This window comes from Limulus polyphemus, unplaced genomic scaffold (assembly GCF_000517525.1).
Source record: "Limulus polyphemus unplaced genomic scaffold, Limulus_polyphemus-2.1.2 Scaffold186, whole genome shotgun sequence".
NCBI classification, from domain to species: domain Eukaryota; kingdom Metazoa; phylum Arthropoda; class Merostomata; order Xiphosura; family Limulidae; genus Limulus; species Limulus polyphemus.
Genome location: NW_013665796.1, coordinates 681,149 through 704,437, shown reverse-complemented (window position 1 = coordinate 704,437; position 23,289 = coordinate 681,149). Strand labels below are relative to the sequence as shown.

Genomic DNA, 23,289 nt, shown 5'->3' with positions numbered 1-23,289 from the left:
TGTTTGATGTGATGGGGATTCGAACCCGCAACCCTCAGATTACGAGACGAGCGCCCTAACCACCTGGCCATGCCGGGCCAGGTAACTGAGAGTAAGTTTACAAATAAAAGTGTGTTTAAGTTGGAACATAAATAAAGTGGTTGAAAAATATTTGACATCGTGATATAGGATAAGCCTGAAATTAACGACGGAGTCCATACGATTGTATTGTTATTTACACTTTTCAATACTTGCTTGTTTGTTGAATTTCGCACAATATTATTCTAGGATTACCTGCGCTGGCCGTTCCAAATTTGAAAGTTATAAACAGCTAGTCAAAATCACCCCTTTTCAACTCTTGAATTATTCTAATCGAATTGCCCATTATATTATCACACACCCCACGGGTGAAAAGGGGAGCATGTTCAGTGATGGGATTCGAGTCTGCGACCCGCAAATCGCTAGTCGAGCACCTTAACCATCATGCCATGCCAGGCCCTATTATGTATGCACCAAACTGCTTGTTGGTCCATGACTTTGTTGGTTATGTGGTATATAATAGCATATGAGTAACGAAACAAGTTATAAAAAAATTGTCGAAAACTCTTCGGTATGCGTTAAATATACCAGAAGTATTGTAATTAATTCCACTAAGTACTGAAACCTTCTGTGTACTTTATATGAAAAATGAGTAATCTCACCTTTATTTTCTTGTCAGTTCTTTCTACTGAGCGTTATAATAGACAGAACATAAAATTACTTAAGTGTGAGATTGGTAAGGAAAGTATAAAACAAAGTCGATAACTCATGAGCTAATAACTCATTTTTGTTACAGCTTCATTAATGAGTTAATAGTATGTTACTTTTTGAAGAGGGTTAACTTTCCTACGGACAGATCGTTGTTCACATCTGAGAATTTGTAGATGTAACTACTTTTTGTAATAACAATTAATGATGTTGACCAATTGGACAAGTAATCAAACTTTGTATTTGCGTAAACGTATTTCAGAACTGAAGTTATTAAAATATTATCATTAGTCTATTTTACAGTGGCCAGTGATAACAATAATAACGAAACTGCAATTAAATTATCAAAAATAAATTAACTTTCACTTAGGAGTTATTATTAATAACTACTAATTTAGTCTACTCCCGTTGACTCCATGATTGTTTGACCAGCTCTTGGATCAAGAAGAGTAGTTTGCTGGTTCTTCTGATTAATGGATAGGTTAATCCAAGAAAACAATAATTAATAACATATGGTGTAAAAATATCAAGAAGAGTAGTTTGCTGGTTCTTCTGATTAATGGATAGGTTAATCCAAGAAAACAATAATTAATAACATATGGTGTAAAAATAAACAATATGGTCCTAAAAATTAGATTCTCAAACGTAATCCACTTCACATCGTAACAGTTGTTGTCAAGTATTTTGTTAATAGAAACAGCGTCTCAACCATTACTATTATGTCTGTCGTATTTCAGACGGCTTGTAGAGCTCTGGTGTTGTGCGAAAAGCTTCACAAGTATTGGATATAGTAGATATAGTTTGGTTGACATATTATTATACACTATTCTTTATTTTCACTCGGAAATTTTTATTAAGAACTGCATACATACTCTAGTAATAAAGTTGTAATAAAACGTCCTTTAATCTCCAGATGATGATGATAACTTTTCATTTAAGCCCATGTTTCGCCATTTTGCGGCTTCGTCAGAGTTAGAAGTAAAACAGTTCCTGTACTAACTGGACCTGATGACGCTGCATTGCCGAAACGTTGGCTAAGTAAAGTTTTGTTGTTGTTTATTATCTGGAGAGTAAAGGTCGCTTTTTCTTCTTTTTTTGCTGGCTTTATTGCCAAAATGTCTAAATCCCTCCAGTATTTATTACAAATTTTGGTGAACAATTATATACATAACTTATTTTCTTGAAAATATTTGCTAATTGCTTATTAACCGTGACATCAAGCTTCTTATATATCTGCTCTATTTATATGTTTTACAGTTTTTAAATCAAACCCAAACTGTAGTAGAAAGCAAGTTTTCGAGAATAAAGTATTTACCATAAGTTTTTATCACAAAACAACAACAAAATAAACTGTAATATATAATAGTAGATTTTGGTTTTATATATTGAAGGTTTTTGTGTGTTTTTATTATTTTCAACAAGTATCAGTATGCTTCTAAAACGTCTACATTTTAAAATATCTGTAATAGGATTTCATATTTCATACGCCAGAGTGCGTAGCGAGTTTTGCGCCTGAGAATATTTTTGTCCAAATTGAAAATAATAGTTTTTATTCCGTTTTTACTCTACAGATTCGGCTGTACAGTCGTGATATAATCAACGAAGCTCCCGTACATCCTCCTTTTCGTCATAGGGCTCATATGAAAATCCGTCACATGAGGAAAGGACACCGTCTAAACCTGAAGAAAAATGTCAAAATCCGTAGCGGAAAACTTAAGATAAATGGTAATCACAAAATAAATTACGAAAGAAAAATTAGCCAATTAAAAAAAAAAAAATAAAAAAAAAATAACATTTCCATTTTATTTCATTGCAAATAAAAATATCCGCTAGCATCAACTATTTTGGTAACATAGATTTAAAAACTTAATTACGTATTTTGCAAAAATTGAGTTTTACTGAAGTTGGTTTGCTCGAAATTATGAGATTAATTTTGTGGAGAACTTCGTAAGCAGAATAATATAGAATGTATTTAAGCAATGTGTTTTATGCCAAACGTGTTGAGGCTGTCTATTCGCGTGTTTTGTAAACACAGTTTACTCTAGTTAACCGTCCTAAAGTCGATAACTCATGAGTTAATAACTCATTTTTTTTACAGCTTCATCAATGAGTTAATAGTATGTTACTTTTTGAAGAGGGTTAACTTTCCTACGGACAGATCGTTGTCCACCTCTGAGAATTTGTGGATGTAATTACTTTGTAATAACAATTAATGATGTCTCTCCACACATACAATAAAAAAAAATTGTATGCAACTTCGGCAAAGCAAGGTTAACTTATACAAATTTCATGATTAGCCACCAAATATTTGTCAAAAGATTTTTTTTTATCTACATGATAAAACCCTCGCGCAACCCGGCATAATCTGAAATTATACTAATACAGGACCCTGTTTGTACAATATTCTGTAATAACCAATCAATGTCTGTGTTGCTTTCTTCAGATATCTCAACGGAGATATCTCAAGATTTGAACATTCGATTAGTATCTCAGAATATCTTGAGACAGAGGAATCGTCGAGAAACCCAGAAACCATACTTCGTGAGGAATCAACGCCAAATGATGGAATCACTTTCATTGCACATGTACATCATAATCCTGGAAATAATCCAGATGAATCGAGTATGTTAATAAGACTGCTACACTTCCTTATTATATTTTATTCGGTAATTTCCCAAAACTTTTATAGTATGAACAACTGTATTTTGTATATACTACACAGTGATTGTACGGATGTAAATTGATCACGCATCACAAAGTCTACCTAATGCTTGAAACCTCATTGTATCCCTAATGTTTCCAAAAATTGGAGATACATTATTAATCTTCTCATAGTTTGGATATTTTTTGTGTTAATGTATTCAGTACGTAGTTGTAGATATTTTTTGTGTTAATCTGTTCAATACTAAGTGAAGGGAAGCTCACAGTTCATCGTACTATTTTCAAGTGTTGGGAATACGTAGCGTGTATTTCTTGTGCTAATCTCACAGTCTTAGCCTTGTATTCCTTGAGTTGTTCATCCCGGCATTCAGAATACTTATCGAATTTTGTGTGTGTGTGTTAGTCTTCCAATAATACACAGATCCCTAAGTATTCCTCATTTTACTTACCCTGATATTAAGAAGACTTTCATAACATCTGTTTAATTAGATTTTCTAGTGTTAGAGATTTATTATATGTATTATTTAAGCATCATAATTTAAGGTAAATTACTTATTCTTTGTTTTACTTTTTCTAACATTGTTTTTTGTTAAACTCCCATTGTTAGGGTATTCATTACATCATTGGCGCTCAGTCTTCCATTTCTAAAAACATGTGAGTAAAAACAAAGGTAAATATGTCATAATATGTCAACCACACTACATTTGTCATGTTCAGTACCGACGAGGCCTTTCTCGCAATACCAAGGCTCATTAGACCGGCTAGGATATGACAGATATGGTAGTGGTCCAGGCGCTATTTATATCATCACTTTTCATGAAAAACGACTATTAGGGGGGTGAGGACTAGATTAAGTAAGTGAATTGTAATTATTATCAATGCTTGGGGTGTTGTTTTTAATTCGTGTTAATGTTTCAGTGTTGCCAAGGTTAGGGAAGTTTGTCACAATCTTTCTCGTAGTTTGCTATATAAAACGGGATATTTATTGAAATATTGGTTTTAGTCTTCCATTGTTATGGATATGTATAAATTCTTTATCATAGACTCTCCACACCAGCGGGTCTTATTGTGTTTTTCGTATTAAACTCTAAATGTTGTGGATATATTTTAGTTTTTCGTATAAACTTCACCATTGTTTAAATGGAGCTCGTTCTATTTTTGTTCTTATTCTTTTCAATATCGGCAACAATACTCGCAGCTAGTATTATGTCCTAGAAATACTAACTACTACAATTATTTTATAGATTTGAAAATAAATTCTGCACCAGTCTCACCTTATTTACCTCGTACATCAACTGAAACATTACCATGGAAACGCGAAGAGGACTGTGGTATTGAAAGATGCGTCCGAAAACAGCAGGAGTTTCCTTTATGGGTAGAAAATAAAGAATACAATGTTTATACCTCGTTGACCAGCAATTTTTTGAATAATTTAAGTTCGGATGATCATGCTAATCCATCAGACGTATTCCAGTTATTTGAGCTCAATCACCCAGTAGAAGAAGAGGCGAACAACCTGGAAAATAAAACTAAAAATCGGTAGTCTTGACCCGGAGAATATAGGCTTAGAGACTGTAGCCGATGACAGAAATGTTCTCAATCAGGTTGTATCTTTGGAATTGGAAGAGCCTCGTTTTGAATTCAAAAACCAAAACCTGAAATCTCTTCCAAACAAAAACGTGGCAATTAACAATGAAGCAAAAGAAGGAAGTGTGCTAAAAAGGCAAACAAATCGGTCAGAATCACAGGAATTTCTTATTAGTTGAAGTGGAAGAGTACAAAATGTCGTTTCAACAAAAGTTTTATATATGATATAGCAACTCAAATCGGACTGTGTCTTAAAAGTGTATTTATACCGTTACCTATTTTTTTGTGATATAGTATGTTTTACGACCATCCAATTTTCAATCTTTAGTGTATTGACTTGTTCGGTGTTCTTATATAAATTTAACTTCCCCTCCCCCCACCGAAGACTGCAAAAAGTAAATTAGCTTATTGTTCTTATAATAGAAGCTTATTATATGTCGAAACATCTGCGCTACAGTGCAAAAATTGTTGTATTTCAGGCAGGAACGTTTATGTTTAACCAATACAATTGGTTCTCTATCGACTTGATTGTTGAAAGAAATTTCGCAGGGTTGTATACATCTCAAAGAAATTTTAAAACTTGTCCGCGTGAATTATTTGAAATTCGCATATTTTAAATTCACAGTGGTGGAAATAAGGGAACAGTTTCGTATTCTCTGTCATAAAATAATATTAGTTATACTAATAAAATGAAGCATTTGTATGGCAAATTTAGTTTAATTTTAGGTATTCTTTGTGTGAAACGTTATAAATGTGTGGTTAATTTTTACATGTAACTTAATACATTTCACATACTATTTTATCCACTGTAGCATTTTATTTCCCATTAGTTTACCCTGCCTGGGTGAAATAAAAAGGAAAGTTTTTGCATGTATTTTTTAACTATAATAAAGAACTAGTTTCAAGCTTCGTTTATATGGTCTTCATTAACTATTGTGCAGATTGTACATTGGAAATTCATATTTAGTAGTTGTGGTGCTGGGCTGCGCACGGAATGTCTAAAGTTAGAGCTAGGCACATGCCATTGAATATGCTCTGTACGTTCAGCTCTGGGTGTTTTATAATTTGACATTCAATCCTTCTTTTCGGTTTAGAGTAGCCATATATAGTTATACTTTGAAGAAAAGCAAAATTATTTTGGAATAAGGTTCTTTTAGAAGTATTGGAGAATTTATGGCCTAACATTTATCTTGTATCATTTAAATGTACAACAGAATACGTACTACAGGTTTTACAGTACGAAATAAATCTGAAAATTGTGTTTTCTAATTCCTTTTTATAAAATAGTTAAAAATCACTAATACGGTTTATGTGCTTCTTGTAATAGAAGTTTGTTTTGAATTTAGCGCAAAGCTACACTAGGACTAACTGTGCTGACTGTCCCTAATTTAGCAGTGGTAGACTAGAGGGAAGGTAGCTTGTTATCATCACTCCCCGCTAACTCTTTTACCAACAAATAGCGGGATTTACTATTACGTTATATCGTCCCCACGATTGAAATAACGAGAAAGTTCGGTGACAGAAATTCGATCCCTCAACCAGCAGATTGCTAGTCGAACGGCCAAACCGTCAGGCCTGTAATAAAATTATAATTTATTTATAGAATGTCCTATTATAAATATTTTTGGGAAGAATGGTCAATCAATACAGATTAAAGATAAATTAGGTTTGGCATTTTCGTTAAAACTACAGGATAAACTGTTTAGGATGTTGTTTAGGAAGAAAAAAATATTTCGTTAAATCATTTGCTATTATTAGTTCGTCATTTTATATACAAAAAATTCAGATAGAAAACTATTTTTTCCTTGTTTATTAAAAATTCAAAAATGTTTATTCTTTTGGATGAGGCTAGAGGAATGGAAAACAAAATGGTTGATTTAATTTTAAAATCGTAACATATAATAAATGAAATATTAGAGTCTTTGTTCTTGTTCCGTTTGTCTTGTTTGCGAATTACAAAAAAAAAAAAAAAAGACCTTTAACTTTTACATTTTTGCTTCTTAGTTATTGGCCGTCCTCCGATCAGTAGCTCAAAGTTAGAGACAACCATGCTTGAAGTTTGGGTTCTCTAGCATGACCAATTAACCCATTGTGATGTAAGCTTTTGGGTTTATTTGTTTTGTTGCATTTCGTGCAAAGTTACTCGAGGGTTATAGACGCTAGCCGTCCATAATTTAGAAGTGATAGACTAGAGGAAAGGCAGATAATCAATAACACACACCACCAAGTCTTGGGCTACGCTTTACCAACGAAAAGTTGAATTGACCATCAAATTATAACGTACCCGCGGTTGAAAGAGCGAGAATATTTGATGATAGGACTCAAACCCGTAGATTGAAATTCAGCGCCCAAACCACCAGGCCTCATCTGTGAGGCACAACGTTTATGCGTGTATTAAAAATTACACGTGTTTTAGTCCCACAGACTAAATATACCGTGAAAATAAAACACGTTCACATTGCATTTTATAAGCATTTCATTTTATTAAAAGAAATTTGAACTAATGTTAAAATTTTCCTTTCTTTATAGTATTTATTTTTTTCTTAATATGTGTTAAAAAGTTTTGTATAAAAGCTTTCACAAATATTTGTAAAAAATGAGGTGTAATCGTTAGAAGCGAGTACTGGGTGAGGTAATTGTCAAATAAAACTAAATGTAGCAAATAGCACATTCTGTATAATTATCAGGAGCATTTAATCGGAATATTGGAATACATGAGAAACATACCTCAATATTGTGCACCTGGCATTAGTTTATAGCACAAAATCGTGATGAAAGCTGTTGTAATTTTTAGCAATACGCTTTGACGTAATAAATTGTATATTTGGTGACCAAGACTTGCGTCAAAATTCGCTGATAAACGAGTACGGTCATTATAGTTTGTAAATTAATTAGTTTAGCTTCGTACGAATATCTGAAACAAACTTGTCTCTTATATCACTAAACTTGGGAATGTTTTGATGATAGGTACTGTAAGATGTATTGGTTCAAATGTTTCGCGTTTTGGGCATAAGGAAAGACTGGGATACAGAAGATTATAGTTTTCCCGTCTTGAATAATGGGACAGATCTCCTGACATGGATAACATGACATTTTGGAAAGTTAGGCCCTCTAATAACAGGAGGCTCTCGAATTTCAGGCTTTGAGATGTATTTCCGAACGAGTGGCAACAGATATACCTGGAAGAAAGAACAAGACACCTTTCCACATACAAAACAATACTTAAGCACAATTACTTTTACATTATGCATTAAATAACGCACTAGAATACAATACGCTATACAATTGAAAATAATGCAAGTGATCTGTTTTGCTTGAGTGAAAAGTGTAAGACTAACAAGAGCTACAATGAGGACTTTAAGAACAAACAAGGCTCTCGCTAGTTCATTTTATTTCCCCTGTAAACTAAATTAAATATAAATGAAAAACAAATGAAAATAACCCTAAGTTACGTTAGATAAAGTTACTGAGAAGCAAAGTTTAAATGACTATGTGAAATCCAAATCCTAACTTGGAGTTCACCAAAACAGCTTTACTTAGCTAATGATTCTAATAATAATAACATGCAGAGTAAAAGATCTATTAAGAATACTTCAAACTTAACATGAAGCAAAATTTAAATTTCGTTCGCTTTTACAGTGATCATAAATAAACATTACAGCATCGTCGAAAAATCTGCGATCACAGCATTATAAGTAATCAGATTAAAAATCGTTTACATAAACAGATTTTAAGTGTTATATTTAGCTCAATATTCCATAACACTCAATTTGATTAAAACAATAATTCTTTATCAATTGTTGGATTTCAATTTATATTAACGTGGGGATTCAAACAGGTACATTTTTGTGTTTACTCTAACTTACATCTTATGTTATATCTTAAATATAAGTTTATTTCTTCTTCACTATAAAACTGACAGTTTATGTTTCTTACAAATTACCCTTACTTGTGAATAACTCATAAATTTGTACAACAAGATAATAGTGTGGTATTCTTAGGTTAAACTGATTTCGCAGCGTTTTAGGTAGGTCTGTTTCATAACGGGAGGATCGGCAGGATAAATTAAACAGCAATGCGAATTTTAAAAAATTGACTGAACACGATGTGTAAAACAAAATGATAACAGTATTTATTTATTACTAAGACAAAAAACGTGGTGTGTTCACTTACTTTTTGAACATTGGATAGTCATCTTTCTCTGAACTCGTGAATTTATCAACTGTTTTTTTTCCCTCAAGATGTTTTCCTGTCAACCAATTCACTTGGGATTCGGTGTGGTAATTCTTAAATCTAACGATTATTACTTAATAGGAAATGTGGGATTTACTCACAGCGATTAGCGTTTGCTACATGACTGGTTATTCTCAATCATCTTATGAGAGACCATAACTTTGAGTTATTAGCAAATATACCATTAAAGGACACTACAGTCGACATTTTTGCACAGAATGCAACATCAAAGCAATACTTCCATGGGTATCTCCAGATAATAATAAAAAAACAAAGGTCGTTAGAAAGAAATGAAGTTAAAAGGTTTTTGGACCACGTGCTTTGAGAAAAATGCAAAAACTTTGAATAAGCGAATAAAATAAGAAGGTAGAAAGCGCATGGTATGCCTGTATATCAGATTAGTACGTTGCGCATCTAATCCAGTATATTTAATTTCAACTGTTGAAACCACTATAATTGTCTCATGGACTGATATGATTTGATAATGATTTTATCAAACTGAGCCCAGTTTGGAGGCTGTTATTTGTCTCAAAGACAACCATTTTAAGTAAAACGCAATGTGAGGTTACAGTCCGTGCACTTTTTATATTTAGTTATATATCTATGCATATTTTCTTATATATTTAAACATTAATTTCTTTGCTTAAAATTTTTTAATGTAACACTTGCTCTATATGTAGTTTTATTATCTCAACAATTTTTTGAGTTTCAGTAATTAATATTTAGATTTCATAATTATATTTTTATATATTTGTTAGTTATCAGCATTGAAATCTGATTCATTAGATAATAAACAATTTTTTACCTTTACAAATGCTCAAATAAGAATCTCAAAATGAACGTGTAGGGGAAAATTTTTAATAATTGCATTTAGTTTACCATAGTTTTCGTTATATTTGTTACTTTTACAAAATGATCTTGTCAATAGTTCAAATTAAAGTGTGCGTTGCTGGCATCTACTGTTGACAGTGGAGTCTGTAAAAAAACGTAATGGATACTGATGCACATGTGGTCAAGAAAGATGTTAAGCATCTTTTAAATGCAGGAACTTTTGCTCTTGCATTTTCTCCAGTCATTTCAAGGCTATATTTGTAAGTATAACTTTTTAAAACGCGCTTTACATTCCCTTATACTTATAGCTTACTCGTACTTGCAAGTTGCACTCAAAGGTAAATAGTTAAAAATAAAACTAGTTTTAAAACAAACAACAAAAATGAGTATCTTTGAAGTTCGAGTACATTTTAATTATCAAAATTTTTTAAGTTGCATATTTTTAAAGATAACTGATATTATTATTAAAGTTTTAAAACCCATTGTTAGGCTAGTAGTAGTAGTAGTACTTAGTAGTATTGCTACTAATAATACTATAATTTTTAATAAGTACCACTGTACCAGTGATATACTATTCGTTTTAGTAATATTACTATGAGCAATAAGACCTAACGTTACACCTGAAATATGACAGGTATTGAAGGAAGTGCTGTTTATATTTCCATGAAAGAATGCTTGTACAACAAGGGACCATTCGATCATTCAACTCAAATATGTGGTTACGTTTTCATATCTGCCCTTGAGAAAGGTCAAGTGAAAAAAAATATACATGTTTAGCATCCCTTCCTGCTTCCTTTTCTGCAGCTGCCTCCCCCACTTATTTTTGGTGATTTTTCTTCTTTTTAATTATCGTTTTTTGATCATACAAAGAAACAATGAAAACTTCTTAATAAAAAATGGGATGAACACAGTTGATTCATTTTGCCCTTTTTCTTTATCTGTCATAAATTCTGTATCATTTTGATGAAAAAATGAAACATGGACCCTTTGAAAACAAGCAAAAATCAAGATAAAAAGGGTGCAAACTTTATTTAAAGGATGTCACTTAAAAAAAAGGACTTCTTTCTTCCTTTTTTTGAAAACTGTACACTAAACATTTTTTTTAATTTGGCCTAAACCCACCTTTTATTTTTTAAGGAAATCATTGAATCCTTTCTTTAAACTTTTGTAAAATAATGATCTTTGCTACTGATGATGGCAACTCATTACATAAGCCAGTTATCCATTAGAAGAATAAAACTTACTTAATTGGAGCCCTAACCTGTTCTTTCTATATCTTAGATTTTTGTCATGTTGTTTTCAGGATACAGCCTAAAGACTCTTTGGATAATCTTGTAAACTTCAGTGAGATCACCTCTTAACTTTCATTTAATTTTTTCAAGAGAGAGTATGTGAGCAGATCTTAACCCATTCCTATAAGATAACCTTTCTATCTCTGGAATCATTCTCTTCTTAACTCTTTATGAGCTTTAGTGTCAGGGAAATGTGATACTACTCATTGTCAGTAAACAGTAACATAATTTTGAAAATCATTATAAAACATTTCATACTCTTACAATGAGAAAAATCATTCATTATAATTTAAAGTTATATTTGATAATTTTAGATTTTGTTGTTGTGTTGAAGCATGTAATTTGACTATGGTGTATAAAGTTCAATCTCTAAGAGTTCAGAATCTGGATTAAGTAAGAGGCAAAAAATGTATATATTAACCCTCAATTAGTCACATGGTAAAATGGAACATATGTGGTCTCCTAGGGTCATTATGAACCCAATGTGGTATTTAAATTACTAAGAAGCTCAAACACTTATATGTAAGTAAAATAGAATAATGAAAGCCTTAGATTACAGCGTACAATATTAAAATGTATTGCAGTGGTAGTGAGTCCTTTTCTAGCCATCTGTATAAGATAAAAGCCAAAGTAGCAATATGAAGATGTACAAGAAATAATTAGATATAATTTAAATTATTAAACAGAGAAATGTCAGAAAAGAAGAGATATAGAATAAAAAGACATCTTTTAGCCATAAACTACGAAAAATGCATAAAATGAAGTAAACTAAAATTATAGGAAAACAAACTGACCTTGCAAAAAAATTATAATCCAGGTAGTTGCATGGGGTAAATATGACCCCAGTCTAGAACTATGCGAAAACCTACAACTGTAGAACACTGATGAAGAGTGCAACATGGACAGACACAATTAAGGAAGATACGGTGGGTGGGGCTAAGTACCATCTGTCACATAATAATAATTAATTAAAGAAATTGCATGGGGTCATAATGACCCCATGTGACTATTTGAGAGTTAAAGAAAGATTTAGAGCTTAAATTTTTTATGATTAACTTAAATAATAGTGTGATGATGTCATTTGACATGAACTCCTGACACTGTGTATCTTGTAACAGGTCTAACAAATGGACAACAAGAAACCATTTGGACCTTCATGACTGGCTCTGTACACCTGTCCTTGAGAAAAAGTAACAACTTAAACCAGCCTTTTACAGAGAATTATAGATTCCCCTTGCAAGCTCTTGTAAGGTGCTGTTCTACACTATTACTGATGATAACTCCTTCCATAAGTTAATCACCCTGTTAGAAAATTAAAACTGTCTTAACTGGAGACTAACCTGCCTTTCCCAAATCTTATTACTCATTAGTGGCAATAGTTTTGTGCCACCAGACACTTAATAGTTTTACTGAACAAAAAAATAGATACAATGCTTTTATCTTTATTATTTTCAGTTTTACAAGCTTTGGTTGTAATTATTCTCTGAAAATTAACCTATCAACATTTCTTTCAAATTTTGCTTGGAAATGTCAAATTTTTAATAATATATCGTGGTTATGACATCTATTTAGTTGTGTGCAATTTTTAGTATGATGGGCTTGTTCCATTTTTATCATACATACTACACTGCTGACAGTTTTAGTTAGTGAGTTGAAATATCAAAAATGTGTTTTTGTATTGAGAAGTGTAATACAGTTTTAGGGTGTATTTACAGAAAATATTGTTACAAGTCTAAATTGTTTATACAAGTCATTAGATAGGCCTCACTTCGAATACCATGTTCAGTTTTGGTTTCCATATCTAAGAAATGATGAATGACTTATTTTACAGGGTATATTGGATGAAAGGGTTATTGTATTAAGATAAATTAAGAGCTTATAACTTATTTTCTCTTAAGAAAAGAATTTGAAGAGATGACCTTATTGAAGTTTATAAGATTATTTGGGGGATCCATAGGATAGTCTTTCTTTATGCTGTATTCTAAAGAGAATAGAATGAGAAGACACAATTTTTTGATAGGGTGATTAGCTTATGGAATGAATTGTCATTGGTGGTATGTGAGGTCAGTTTTTACAATAGTTTGAGAGGAGAATTGTTAATTTCTTGAAAGATAAATGGTGGGTTTAAGTTTTTACTCCTTTTCAATAGTGAGTGTGAAGATATGACCTTTTAAAGTAAATATGAAGAGTTTTTGCATATGGGTGAAAATTTCACCGTTGTTGTAAAGAATAATGTTTGAATTTTAGGTGTGATCATTGTTAAATACCTAGGATCTTAGTGTGACTGGTTGATAAAAGAGCTCATATAAATTGTTTACATTTTTTTTGTTGAAAATTGGAATTTAAGGGTAAAGTGGTGTAACTTGTATAAGACTGGTTCATTTGGAATACTAGAGGTAGTTTTGATTTCAATAGACTATCAACAGGAAGGATATAAATATTGCTGTTAACAGTGTAGTTACAGACTTTTAGGTTATACATTTAATATTTGACCAAGTACCTATATTTTGTAGTCTAATGAATAATTCTTACTGAGTAAAAATGAATGGTATATAATAATTTTAATTTCATGCTGCTTGAGAGTCTTATATTGATTATTGTGAGACTTGTAATCATTAAGGCAGAGAAAGTGATTTTTACTTGAATGTGATATCTCAGTGTAATAAGTAAAAATGAAAAAGAATTCTTGTAGTAAGGATGTAAATAATAGATATGTATTATATTAGGTCGTCAAGAAATTAATGTAGTTTTTTTTTAGATTAAAAAACCCTAACAACTTATGTATCAAAACAAAACATTTATTAAATGAAATAGTCTCTATTCTTATCGATGATGCTTTTCCGTCTTACATTCAGGTTGTTAATGCTTTGATTAAAGAAATCACTTGGCTTTGGAGCAAAAAACATGTTGATGTCCTTTTCAACACCTTCCACATTTGCATATGATTTCCCATTAAGATGGTGTTGCAGCGAATGTAAATGATGGTAATCTGATGGTGCCATATCTGGAGAATATGGTGAGTGTGGGAGAACTTCCCAACCCAACTCCATAATCTTGTGTTGCATCAAACATGCCACATGTGGATGTGCATTGTCGTGGAGAAGAAGAACATGTTTCTGATGAAGGGCTTGATTTAACCGTTCCAGTTGCTGACTATAGATCTCTGCATTGACAGTTCACTGTGGATTGAGGAGTTTGAAATGAATTACTTCTTTGATGTCCCATCAAATGCAAAGCATCACTTTCTGTGGATGGAGTCCAGGTTTTGGGGTCGGAAGTGGTTTTTGTCTAGGACTGAGCCATTGTTTTTGCCACTTAATATTCGCATAGAGAATCCATTTTCATCACCGGTGACAATGCTGTCCAAAAATGGTTCACGTGCGTTACATGCCAGAAGAGATGAAGCAACGTTCACACGTTGGGAGTGATGATCATTTGAGAGTTTATGAGGCACCCAAACACCTTCTTTATGGAGTTTTCCCAGATTCCTTAGATGTTTACGTATGGTTTCATGAGAGACATGCAATTTCAGGGCCATTTCACGAATGTGTTGCCTTGAGTGATGTCTCACTCATAAAGGAGTGAGACGTCAAATTACAGTTCACTCCTTTGATTGGGAGTCCTCATCCTATCCCCCGCATGGATGTCAGTACCCTGTGGCTGGGTTTTAGAGTTAGAGTAGAACTAATCAACATAAGTCCTCACAAATGTTTATGGTTTTCTATATTCCTTTCTCAATCATACTCCTTCTGTGTTGTGGGTCACAGTGGAGGTAAGGGGGATTGTTCTAGTTCTGTCTATTTTGCTATCCCTCATTGTATCATATTCCGAGGATGTTATTGCTTTTCGGATGGTTCCAGTCTGTTTCGTTGTTGGAGGAGTTGATTTATATTATATTGACATCCTTTCAATACTGGGTGTTGGGTTCCTGAATGGATAGATCAAAACTAACATGTGTCATGTTCAGAAGTCGGAGTGGTGCTAGATTCTCCCCAGTCTCTTGAACTTGAGGTGTAGACAGTATGATCCTCATCCTACCCCCATGTGGATGTCAGTTCCCAGCGGCATGGGTTTTGGATGTAGTTGAATTACCGAGTATGATCCGTCGCACCCAAGCCACTCTACACCTAAGGGCACATCCATTGTTTTACCCACTTTTATACTTTGTGGGATTGAGTTACATATATATTTACATGGTTAGGATCACAATCCTTTCACAGTTCTCTCCCACTTGGATGTGCTCCTCTCTTTTTCTGCCCTCCTACACATTTCACGGATGGGCAAAGAGTATACCTGGTTCAGAAGTGGTGCGGTTCCCCTCATCAGATCTTCGGATCTGACTCTCTCATTTCCAGGGGTATTCTTCGGATGCTTTTGGGGGTACTTCTGTCATTTGCTAGCACCGGTCCCACCACCTAATCAATGTGGGATTCTCGCTAATCTTGTGAGAAGATGGAAGTACCGTATCAGAAGTTATAATTTTCCTATACTGAAAATGTATTTCCTATAGGTACTTCCCTTGAAGTTATAGTTCAGAGGGAGTCACATACGTCACGTATGTCACGCTCCTATTGGTGGAGAAGTGATGTATGATAATTTACATGAGACACATGTTGGAATCATTCAATTCCAATAGGGAGGAAACAGAAGGCTTATGGCATGCATAAAGAAAAGATTTGCATATAGAGGACAGCACTGGATGAGAATAGCTAATTTTGTGAGTGGAGGGAAGTGCCTATCGGAAATACATTTTCAGTATAGGAAAAGTATAACTTTTGGCCATTGAGACTATCATAGATTTTGGGCCATGTTCCCAACAGATCTTCTAATGCTACTTGTAAACCTCAAGCTCTGTTAGTTTTACTTAAAAATTCCTTGGCCTATAAGCTACTTATGGAAAAATTTGTGTTTTAAACATCAATTTAAAAAAATGTTTACATTTCAAACATAGTCACACTGAGCTTTAATAGTGTTTTTTTTTGTTTTATTTTCTTGATCATTAAGCTTATAGAGATGAATTCTAAAGTCTTCACCTATGTCAGATCATAAAGTTATAGTAGATGAATTGTAAAGAAACTCAGTAACTGGGTTGGTTTTATAAAATAGACCACCTTCTATCAGGCTTGAAAGGAAATAAAATTTACAGTCTGCCTTAATTTTATCATATCTTATATAAATTCACTTACCAAATATATTGAAAAAATTAAAATATGATTTGGAGAACAGAGCAGTGACAGAAGGTTTAAAATAACTCCTTTGACAGAGGCATGGATTGTATGTTCTTCCACTTGATTATAAAGTCTCACCAACTTACTAAATCACACGTGTGATGATTATGCAATGCAAAAAAATTGTGCTTATATAATTATAGTGCAGCTGCTTATGTTTTCTACACAGTCTACATTCTTCTGATGAAGAATTAGCATTTTTTGGCTTGAAATTGTCACATGCAATGGCTTCTGTTGACACTTTGTAATTGGAAGCCTATAGCTGCTTCACACAATATATGTTTGCTCTTGATATCACAAATTAGACCCCCTTTCAAACAATCTGTGTACAAGCCTGTAAATATTGCAATGCTTACAATCATTAATGTGGAGTAGTGTGTTGCCTTAAAATCAGAAATACCAACTGAAAGCTTTTGTTGCCTGAAACTATGTAACAAATAAAAATGCTTGATGAAAATTTTTTATAAATGTATTACTGTTGTCACAGAGATCTGAGCAACTAAAAGCAATAGATCTAGACCTTAGGTTCCTGTTGGCTACAGATTTTGGTACATGGGGTGTAAGAAAGAAAGGCTGATAAAACTTAAAATGTTTATGTACATTTACAGTCTACGTCAATAACATTACGTAAATAGTATGACTTTATTTTTGTTTTGGTATATTGGATTTCTAAATTAATTTTTTCCACCAAGGTAATCACATTTTAAAGATGTGGAATTTGAAATATATTGAATCAGTAGTTTATTAATTTGTGTTAATCATGTACTAAAATCAAAATTTCATTAAATTGTAACTTAATTTTTAACCTTGTATGTTTTGCAATTGATAAGTTTACACAGTAATTATATAGTTTTCTTTTCTTTGTTTTTTCAGTTATAAATTTCAGGAGTTTTTAAATAAGGAACAGAAGAAAGAACAAAAAAAAAATGAACACATTTGTCCACACTGTGGATCAGCCTGGCTTCCTGGAAATCATAGGGTCAGAATCAAACCTCGTCCCAAGTTGACAAAACATCTTCGGAAGCTTTTGAAAAAAGGCAGAGATAATTCTGAGAGCATTAAGTTAAAAGACAGAAGACAAATAGATTATTTCAGAAAGAGCACAAACAAAATAGTAGGTCTTATATATTTCTTTCATGTTTAGTATTGTTGGTTTATTAAACAAATGGCTATTAATCATGACTGAGTTATAATAGAATTACATGTTACTTGAAATTCTCCTGAGGACCTTTATTTATCTTGTATCCAATTTTCTTGGGGTTATTTATCACATGTAGGAGGTCTATCAACACCTTTCTATAGCTGATTATAGCTTCATTAATGTGTATAGTAAATGAAAGTTTTCTGAAATACACAAATAATCTGTTAGGAGAGGCTAACCTTGCTAGATTAGATGAATATTGTTAACAGGGAAGATGAATATTATTTATATTTTAACCACTCTTATGTGTAAGTGCAACTTTGATCTTTTGTTCTGTACCAGTATGAAAGCCCTTCAGAAATGATGGGAAACCATTGTTGAATGATTAATGAAAATAATAGAATTTAACTATGGTGACTTTGTCTGTACCTCCAAAATGAACCTACTCTTCCCTTATTTCATCAGTCTCAAAGTAATTCTTTAATCACCACATTTTAATTAAAAACTACGCAGAAAAATGAAATGTTATCTTGAAAAAAAATACATGTGCTCTCTGAGAGAGACTTAAGTAACACTCTTGAGCCTTTTCACTGTATTCTAGGTCAGAAAGTAGAAAACATAGTGCAGACATTCTGACACAAATTTTCAATTCTTTTGACTGTACAAAGGATAAAAGATATTTGGTAGTAATAAACATTTTATTTTCTTTATGTTTTAAGGCCAAGTAGGTAATATATGTATTAAAATACCAAAAGAATATTTATTAATTAACATTGATTCACCACTTAAAACTTTTTAAACACTAACTCCATAACGTTAGTAATAGTAGTCCTATTTGTAGTCTAATTTAACCATAGTGTAAGACTAAATTAATGCTAATGCTCTGTAGGAGTTTGTAGCTTTTATTAGCATACTTCCTTGAATACAAAAGATTTCAGTACAGAAAACATGTTTAAAATGCACACTAATCTGTTTCATATTGGATCAATTTTGATTTACACCTGAAACCTGTCTTGGTTAAATTAATTCTTGTTTAATTGACACTCAAACTTTGTTCCTTATCAAATGTATGTTTTACATGAAGCTTATTATTCATTTTTGATTCTAAAACTGTGCTTCTATTATGCGACTATAGCAATTACAAGGCCACTTCTGTTTGTCTACAAACTTTTTTTTAAAAGCTCCATTTCAAATTCTTAACCAGTGATTGTTGTATTTTTTATGGTTTCACTGTTGACAGATTGTTCATTGTTTGAGTTGTAAGAAAGCAACTAGTAGGGAAGGTGGACGAAAACCAGTTATTCCACAACATTTTCTTGAAAGGAGGCAAATTTGTTCTATGTCATATTCGAAAAAGTCTAAACGAAAACGAAAGGATATCAATGCTGGACTGAACCTTTCATCACTTTCCCCTCATGAAAGGTAAAAAAAAAATTTTTTTACACATGTTACTTTTTTAGTTTTTTTAATTTCTTTTCAGCTATTTAAAAAAGTCTGTAAACAAAGTTGATGGTAAATTTTAGTGTAGACATGTAATTTTAATGGGTTTTTTTTCAGAAACAACTGTAATACACATTATCATACCATTTTAATTCTACTGCATAGTACTTCATGTTTCTCAAAATTCAACATTGTATTTGATGAAGTAGTTGTAGCTATTTTTTCAAACCCAAATACATAATTAGTCATGTACTGCTTGAACTGCTAATGTTGAAGAAAAAAATATGACTAATCTGTTAAGGGGCGGTCTCACAATGTAATAGTGAAATATTTTAAATCAGACTTAATTTCACTCACATATTTATTCTCTTAACTGGCTCTTCTGAATAATATTATATTTTGATAGATAACAGTGGAAGTGCATGTGTGTTTATGTTTTCTATTGTTAACTTCACTGGTGAGCAAGTAACTGCATCATGGTATAACTGTGGCCTGAAACATCAGTTTTTAAAATGATGTAGCTGCATTTCCTGAACCAAAAAATCCAATGTGTGCCAGCAGTCTAAGACTCTCCAGGAAAGGAATAAACACAGCTGATCAATTACTTAAGTGGGATTGGCTGTGAGAAAACAACATTGTTTTATTACGTAGGTTAGTCAAACTAGCATTTCATTGATTACCAGTCCATAACTATAAGTGGAGCAGGTTGAATAGTGATAGCTTCACATTTTTGCTACCAACCTTCCGGTCCGTTGAGCCATCATTCATGGCATTAAAGAAGTAACATTGAAATGATTGTCAAACTGAAAGCATTTGTTTTATTGCTTACTTAATTAAACTTGATCTCTGGGAAGTCCACCTGAGTTATTTTGTCAAATTTTATTAAACTTGGTTCATTCAGTTCCTCAGTAAATTTACATTGGAGAAACAAATCAAGTCAAATCAAAGTTCGTGGTAGGAATTTAGGTTTAATATCTTTCAAACCTCAAAGAATTTGAGGTTTGAAAGACAACCCATATTGCTCAGAAACTTAAGTTTTTCCTCATCCAACAGACAGACAGGTGAAGAACTCAGCTTTTATATGTAGTGGCTTGGTATTCAAGCCAATGGTCTCCAAAGTATGGCCTTAGTGTTTGGAATGAACCAAGACATTGAAATATTTGTTTCATACAAAAAAAAATATTTTTTTTTCTTTTAACTAAGATGAGTACTTAATTAAATATGTGATGAATTTCAGTGTAACATGAAATTTCTCTATTTAATGTCTCAAACTGAACTAACATGTAATTATTTTTTGTCTAGAAAATCAACACTCCTGACACCTGATGGCCAAATATCATCATATTTGTCTACTTCCATTCTTTCACTAGATAGCTCTCCATCGCCAAAATTATCCAGACCAAGTATTTCTTCTAGTGAAACTTCACATGGCAATATAGCAACTCCAAAAAGTGACTCAGAAGCTCAATCCAAGGCATGGTCCTCATTCTCAAATTCAAGCCCAACACCTGTGAAAAGTGATTATTTGACATTAAAGAAAAGAAAAATAAGCATATGCTTCTACAAAAGATTCTCGAAAGAGAACGTAGAAAGACAGAAAGTAGAGGGAACTTAAGTAATTTTTTAGCATCTTTGCATTGATAATAATAATAGATGGGAAATATAAAACTCAGGAGAATCTATTTCATACTGTATATTGAAAACATTGAACACACATAAAGCTAAGTGACAATCATATATAATCAGAAGTGACTTGAGATTATTGTGACCTTTTGATTTGTGTGAAATAGCTGAAAATGATGGAAACAGAAGTGATATCTAGTATTTGACTCACATACAGACATATATTTCCAAATCTCTATTGACACTCGATCTGCATGAGTTTTTTTCCCATTCTAAGCATTGTATTTGTTTTTACTTTTAAAAACCTCCTTGAGCCACATTTGTCTAAAACCTATTACAGAGAACTGTACATTTTTAATCACTCATTATTTAATTAAAGTACAACTAGCAAGACTTTCGAGACTATTAATTGTTAAAAATTACAAACATTCTAGTAATTTTTAATGTTAACTAAGTGAAAGAAATTGATTGTAACTTGTGTTCAAAAGGAAATCCCTACTTTTTTATAATCTAAAAATGCAGGCAAGTTTTATATGAATGAAACATTGATTCAAAATAATCATTGTTGAATTATCAGGTGCTACTAGTGCTTTTAATGCTTTACTCTTCTCTACTGAAATACAACTATATGAGAACAGACACTAAGACTCGCGATCTAAAGATAAGTTCTACAAGTTTTCTTTGCCAGTGTCAGGTGAAACACAGCAGTTTACGTGCTTGACTATGTTTCAGCTTGTCTTTAGAGTTAGGTCTATTTTAAGGAACACTGCCCATACTCCTGTTACTTACAGATAGAAATGTTCTTACTAAGAATATTGAATATATAATTTACAGCAGTTTTTTTATTGCTATTTCATGTTGTAATTTACCATAGGAGCTAAGAGGACAGGCATCAATATTGCCCTGATTTATTCCTCATTACTTTTAGCAGGCTTGATTTGTGAAAGACCCATTCAAGGAATGATAGTTCTCTGTAACAGTTTAATTCAACAAGTGGTTCAAAATAAAGTGATGAATTAAGCATATATCATCTTTACTTCTTGCCAGAAATTGGTGTACAAATCATTAGTAAGTATTTGGTGCAAAATATACATATTAAAGTAAAGCGTGCTAAGAACGATTCAGACCTTTTTTCCTCAGTTTATGCACAATCTTTTAAAGCACAGTGTCCAGACAGATAAGGTGGATATAGTTAATAGAGTTACAAGAAAAAAGTAAAAATCTTCAAATCTTACTAACTTTGTGTATTTTACAATAATAAGTTAATTATTTTGGAATCACAAAATTACATAAATTTCCAAATTCATAGCAGGAGTAAAAAAAAGCTTCAGTTAAAAATGGCAATTCTAATTAGTAAATGTCCTAAATATGCTAAATAGCACAAAAGCAAATATTTTGAAATTATCAAAGGAATAAATAGTAGTAATTCGTAAGTTATCATTAGTAAGACCATTGATGTAAAGAGAAAATTAAAGATTTTATGACAAAAAAACAATTGAAACACAATTTTAGTAATCTTTATTCCAGTCTTCTTAATGATAAAGTTAGCAGCATATTCAGATCTTTTAACAATTTTAGTAAATCGGTGATTTGTACTAGTAAGTATAAATATTTTTGTTTTAAAAAAACATCACTATTTCACTCACTTTTTTAGTTCTCAATATTTTTGTAGAATTTGGCAAACATATTTTCTATTCAATGTAAAGAATACCTGTGAAGGGTAACCTCATAAATGTTGATGATTTGTTTTTGAGTTTGAATACTGTTGGACAGTGGATGGGCATAGCCTAGTGGTTAGCTTGCTGGATAGTAAAACTGAGGGTTCATGGTTTGCATATTGATTTGTTTTTATTTGAGTTTGAATACTGTTAGACAGTGGACGGGCATAGCCTAGTGGATAGCATGCTGGATTCTAAAACTGAGGGTCCATGGTTTGCATCTTGTTGCCACAATAACATGCCTTGCACTTTGGGGTTGTGTAAGCATTTCAACAGTGATGGTTAAATCCAACTATTTGATAAGGATAACCCAGTGTCATGATATAAAAGACTGTTTGGTTTAGACATTAATTTATTTTTGTGAGTGAATATTTAAGACGATTAAGTGATAAAGATATAAATAGCGTAAGACGAGCTGGAAGCAGCAGACAGATAATAGCACAAGAGATAAGAAAAATAATTTTATTCTGTCAAAGCGTGATTCTAAAGTAATTGAATCAGCCTGAATGCACTTTGACAAAAGGAACAGAGGATCTTCAAAAGAAAGAAGACCAAACGATTATGGTAACTCGCACCACAATTGTAAGTGAATTACAGAGAGTACTAGGGCGATAGAAATAGAGAAGATAGTTTGGCTTGTCAACTGAAATTGTAAAGTAATTGAATAGGCCTAAGGGGATATTTGACAAGAAGGAGAGAACTACATATGTAGTATTTATGATATACCCATAATATCTATATATTATTTTAATAACAAATGAAGTGCGTGCTGTTTATTCATCATTGAATTTATTGCTAACAAGTCACAG

At 32.3% G+C, this 23,289-nt stretch overlaps 2 protein-coding genes across 3 annotated transcripts in view; both read left to right on the top strand.

Annotated features, from left to right (window-relative positions):
- Positions 1 to 5,064, top strand: part of LOC106478166 (sodium/hydrogen exchanger 3-like) — a 44,395-nt gene extending 39,331 nt beyond the window's left edge. The window contains exons 10-11 of the mRNA XM_013938687.2: positions 2,298 to 2,451; positions 4,632 to 5,064. Coding sequence (XP_013794141.1) covers positions 2,298 to 2,451; positions 4,632 to 4,930 — 453 coding nt within the window. The 3' untranslated portion in view covers positions 4,931 to 5,064. The remainder of the gene's footprint in view (positions 1 to 2,297; positions 2,452 to 4,631) is intronic.
- Positions 5,065 to 10,138: 5,074 nt separating this feature from the next.
- Positions 10,139 to 21,782, top strand: LOC106478172 (UPF0711 protein C18orf21 homolog). Of its 2 annotated transcripts, XM_022381707.1 has the most exons (5): positions 10,155 to 10,298; positions 12,449 to 12,581; positions 17,432 to 17,672; positions 18,940 to 19,121; positions 20,442 to 21,782. In XM_022381707.1, the coding sequence occupies exons 1-5, from the start codon at positions 10,247 to 10,249 to the stop codon at positions 20,752 to 20,754; spliced, it is 921 nt and encodes a 306-aa protein (XP_022237415.1). In that variant the 5' UTR covers positions 10,155 to 10,246; the 3' UTR covers positions 20,755 to 21,782. The 2 variants fall into 2 exon arrangements, with proteins under 2 accessions (XP_013794147.1, XP_022237415.1); XM_013938693.2 differs by lacking the exon at positions 12,449 to 12,581 and having other exon boundaries at positions 10,139 to 10,298.
- The last annotated feature ends 1,507 nt before the right edge of the window (positions 21,783 to 23,289 follow it).

Excerpts from the sequence above, each read along its gene's own strand:
- LOC106478172 (XM_022381707.1), top strand. The coding sequence starts at position 10,247 with ATGCAGGAACTTTTGCTCTTGCATTTTCTCCAGTCATTTCAAGGCTAT. Across the intron at positions 12,582-17,431 it reads CCCTTGCAAGCTCTTGTAAG|TTATAAATTTCAGGAGTTTT; the intron begins GTGCTGTTCTAC and ends TTGTTTTTTCAG. Across the intron at positions 17,673-18,939 it reads GAAAGAGCACAAACAAAATA|ATTGTTCATTGTTTGAGTTG; the intron begins GTAGGTCTTATA and ends CACTGTTGACAG.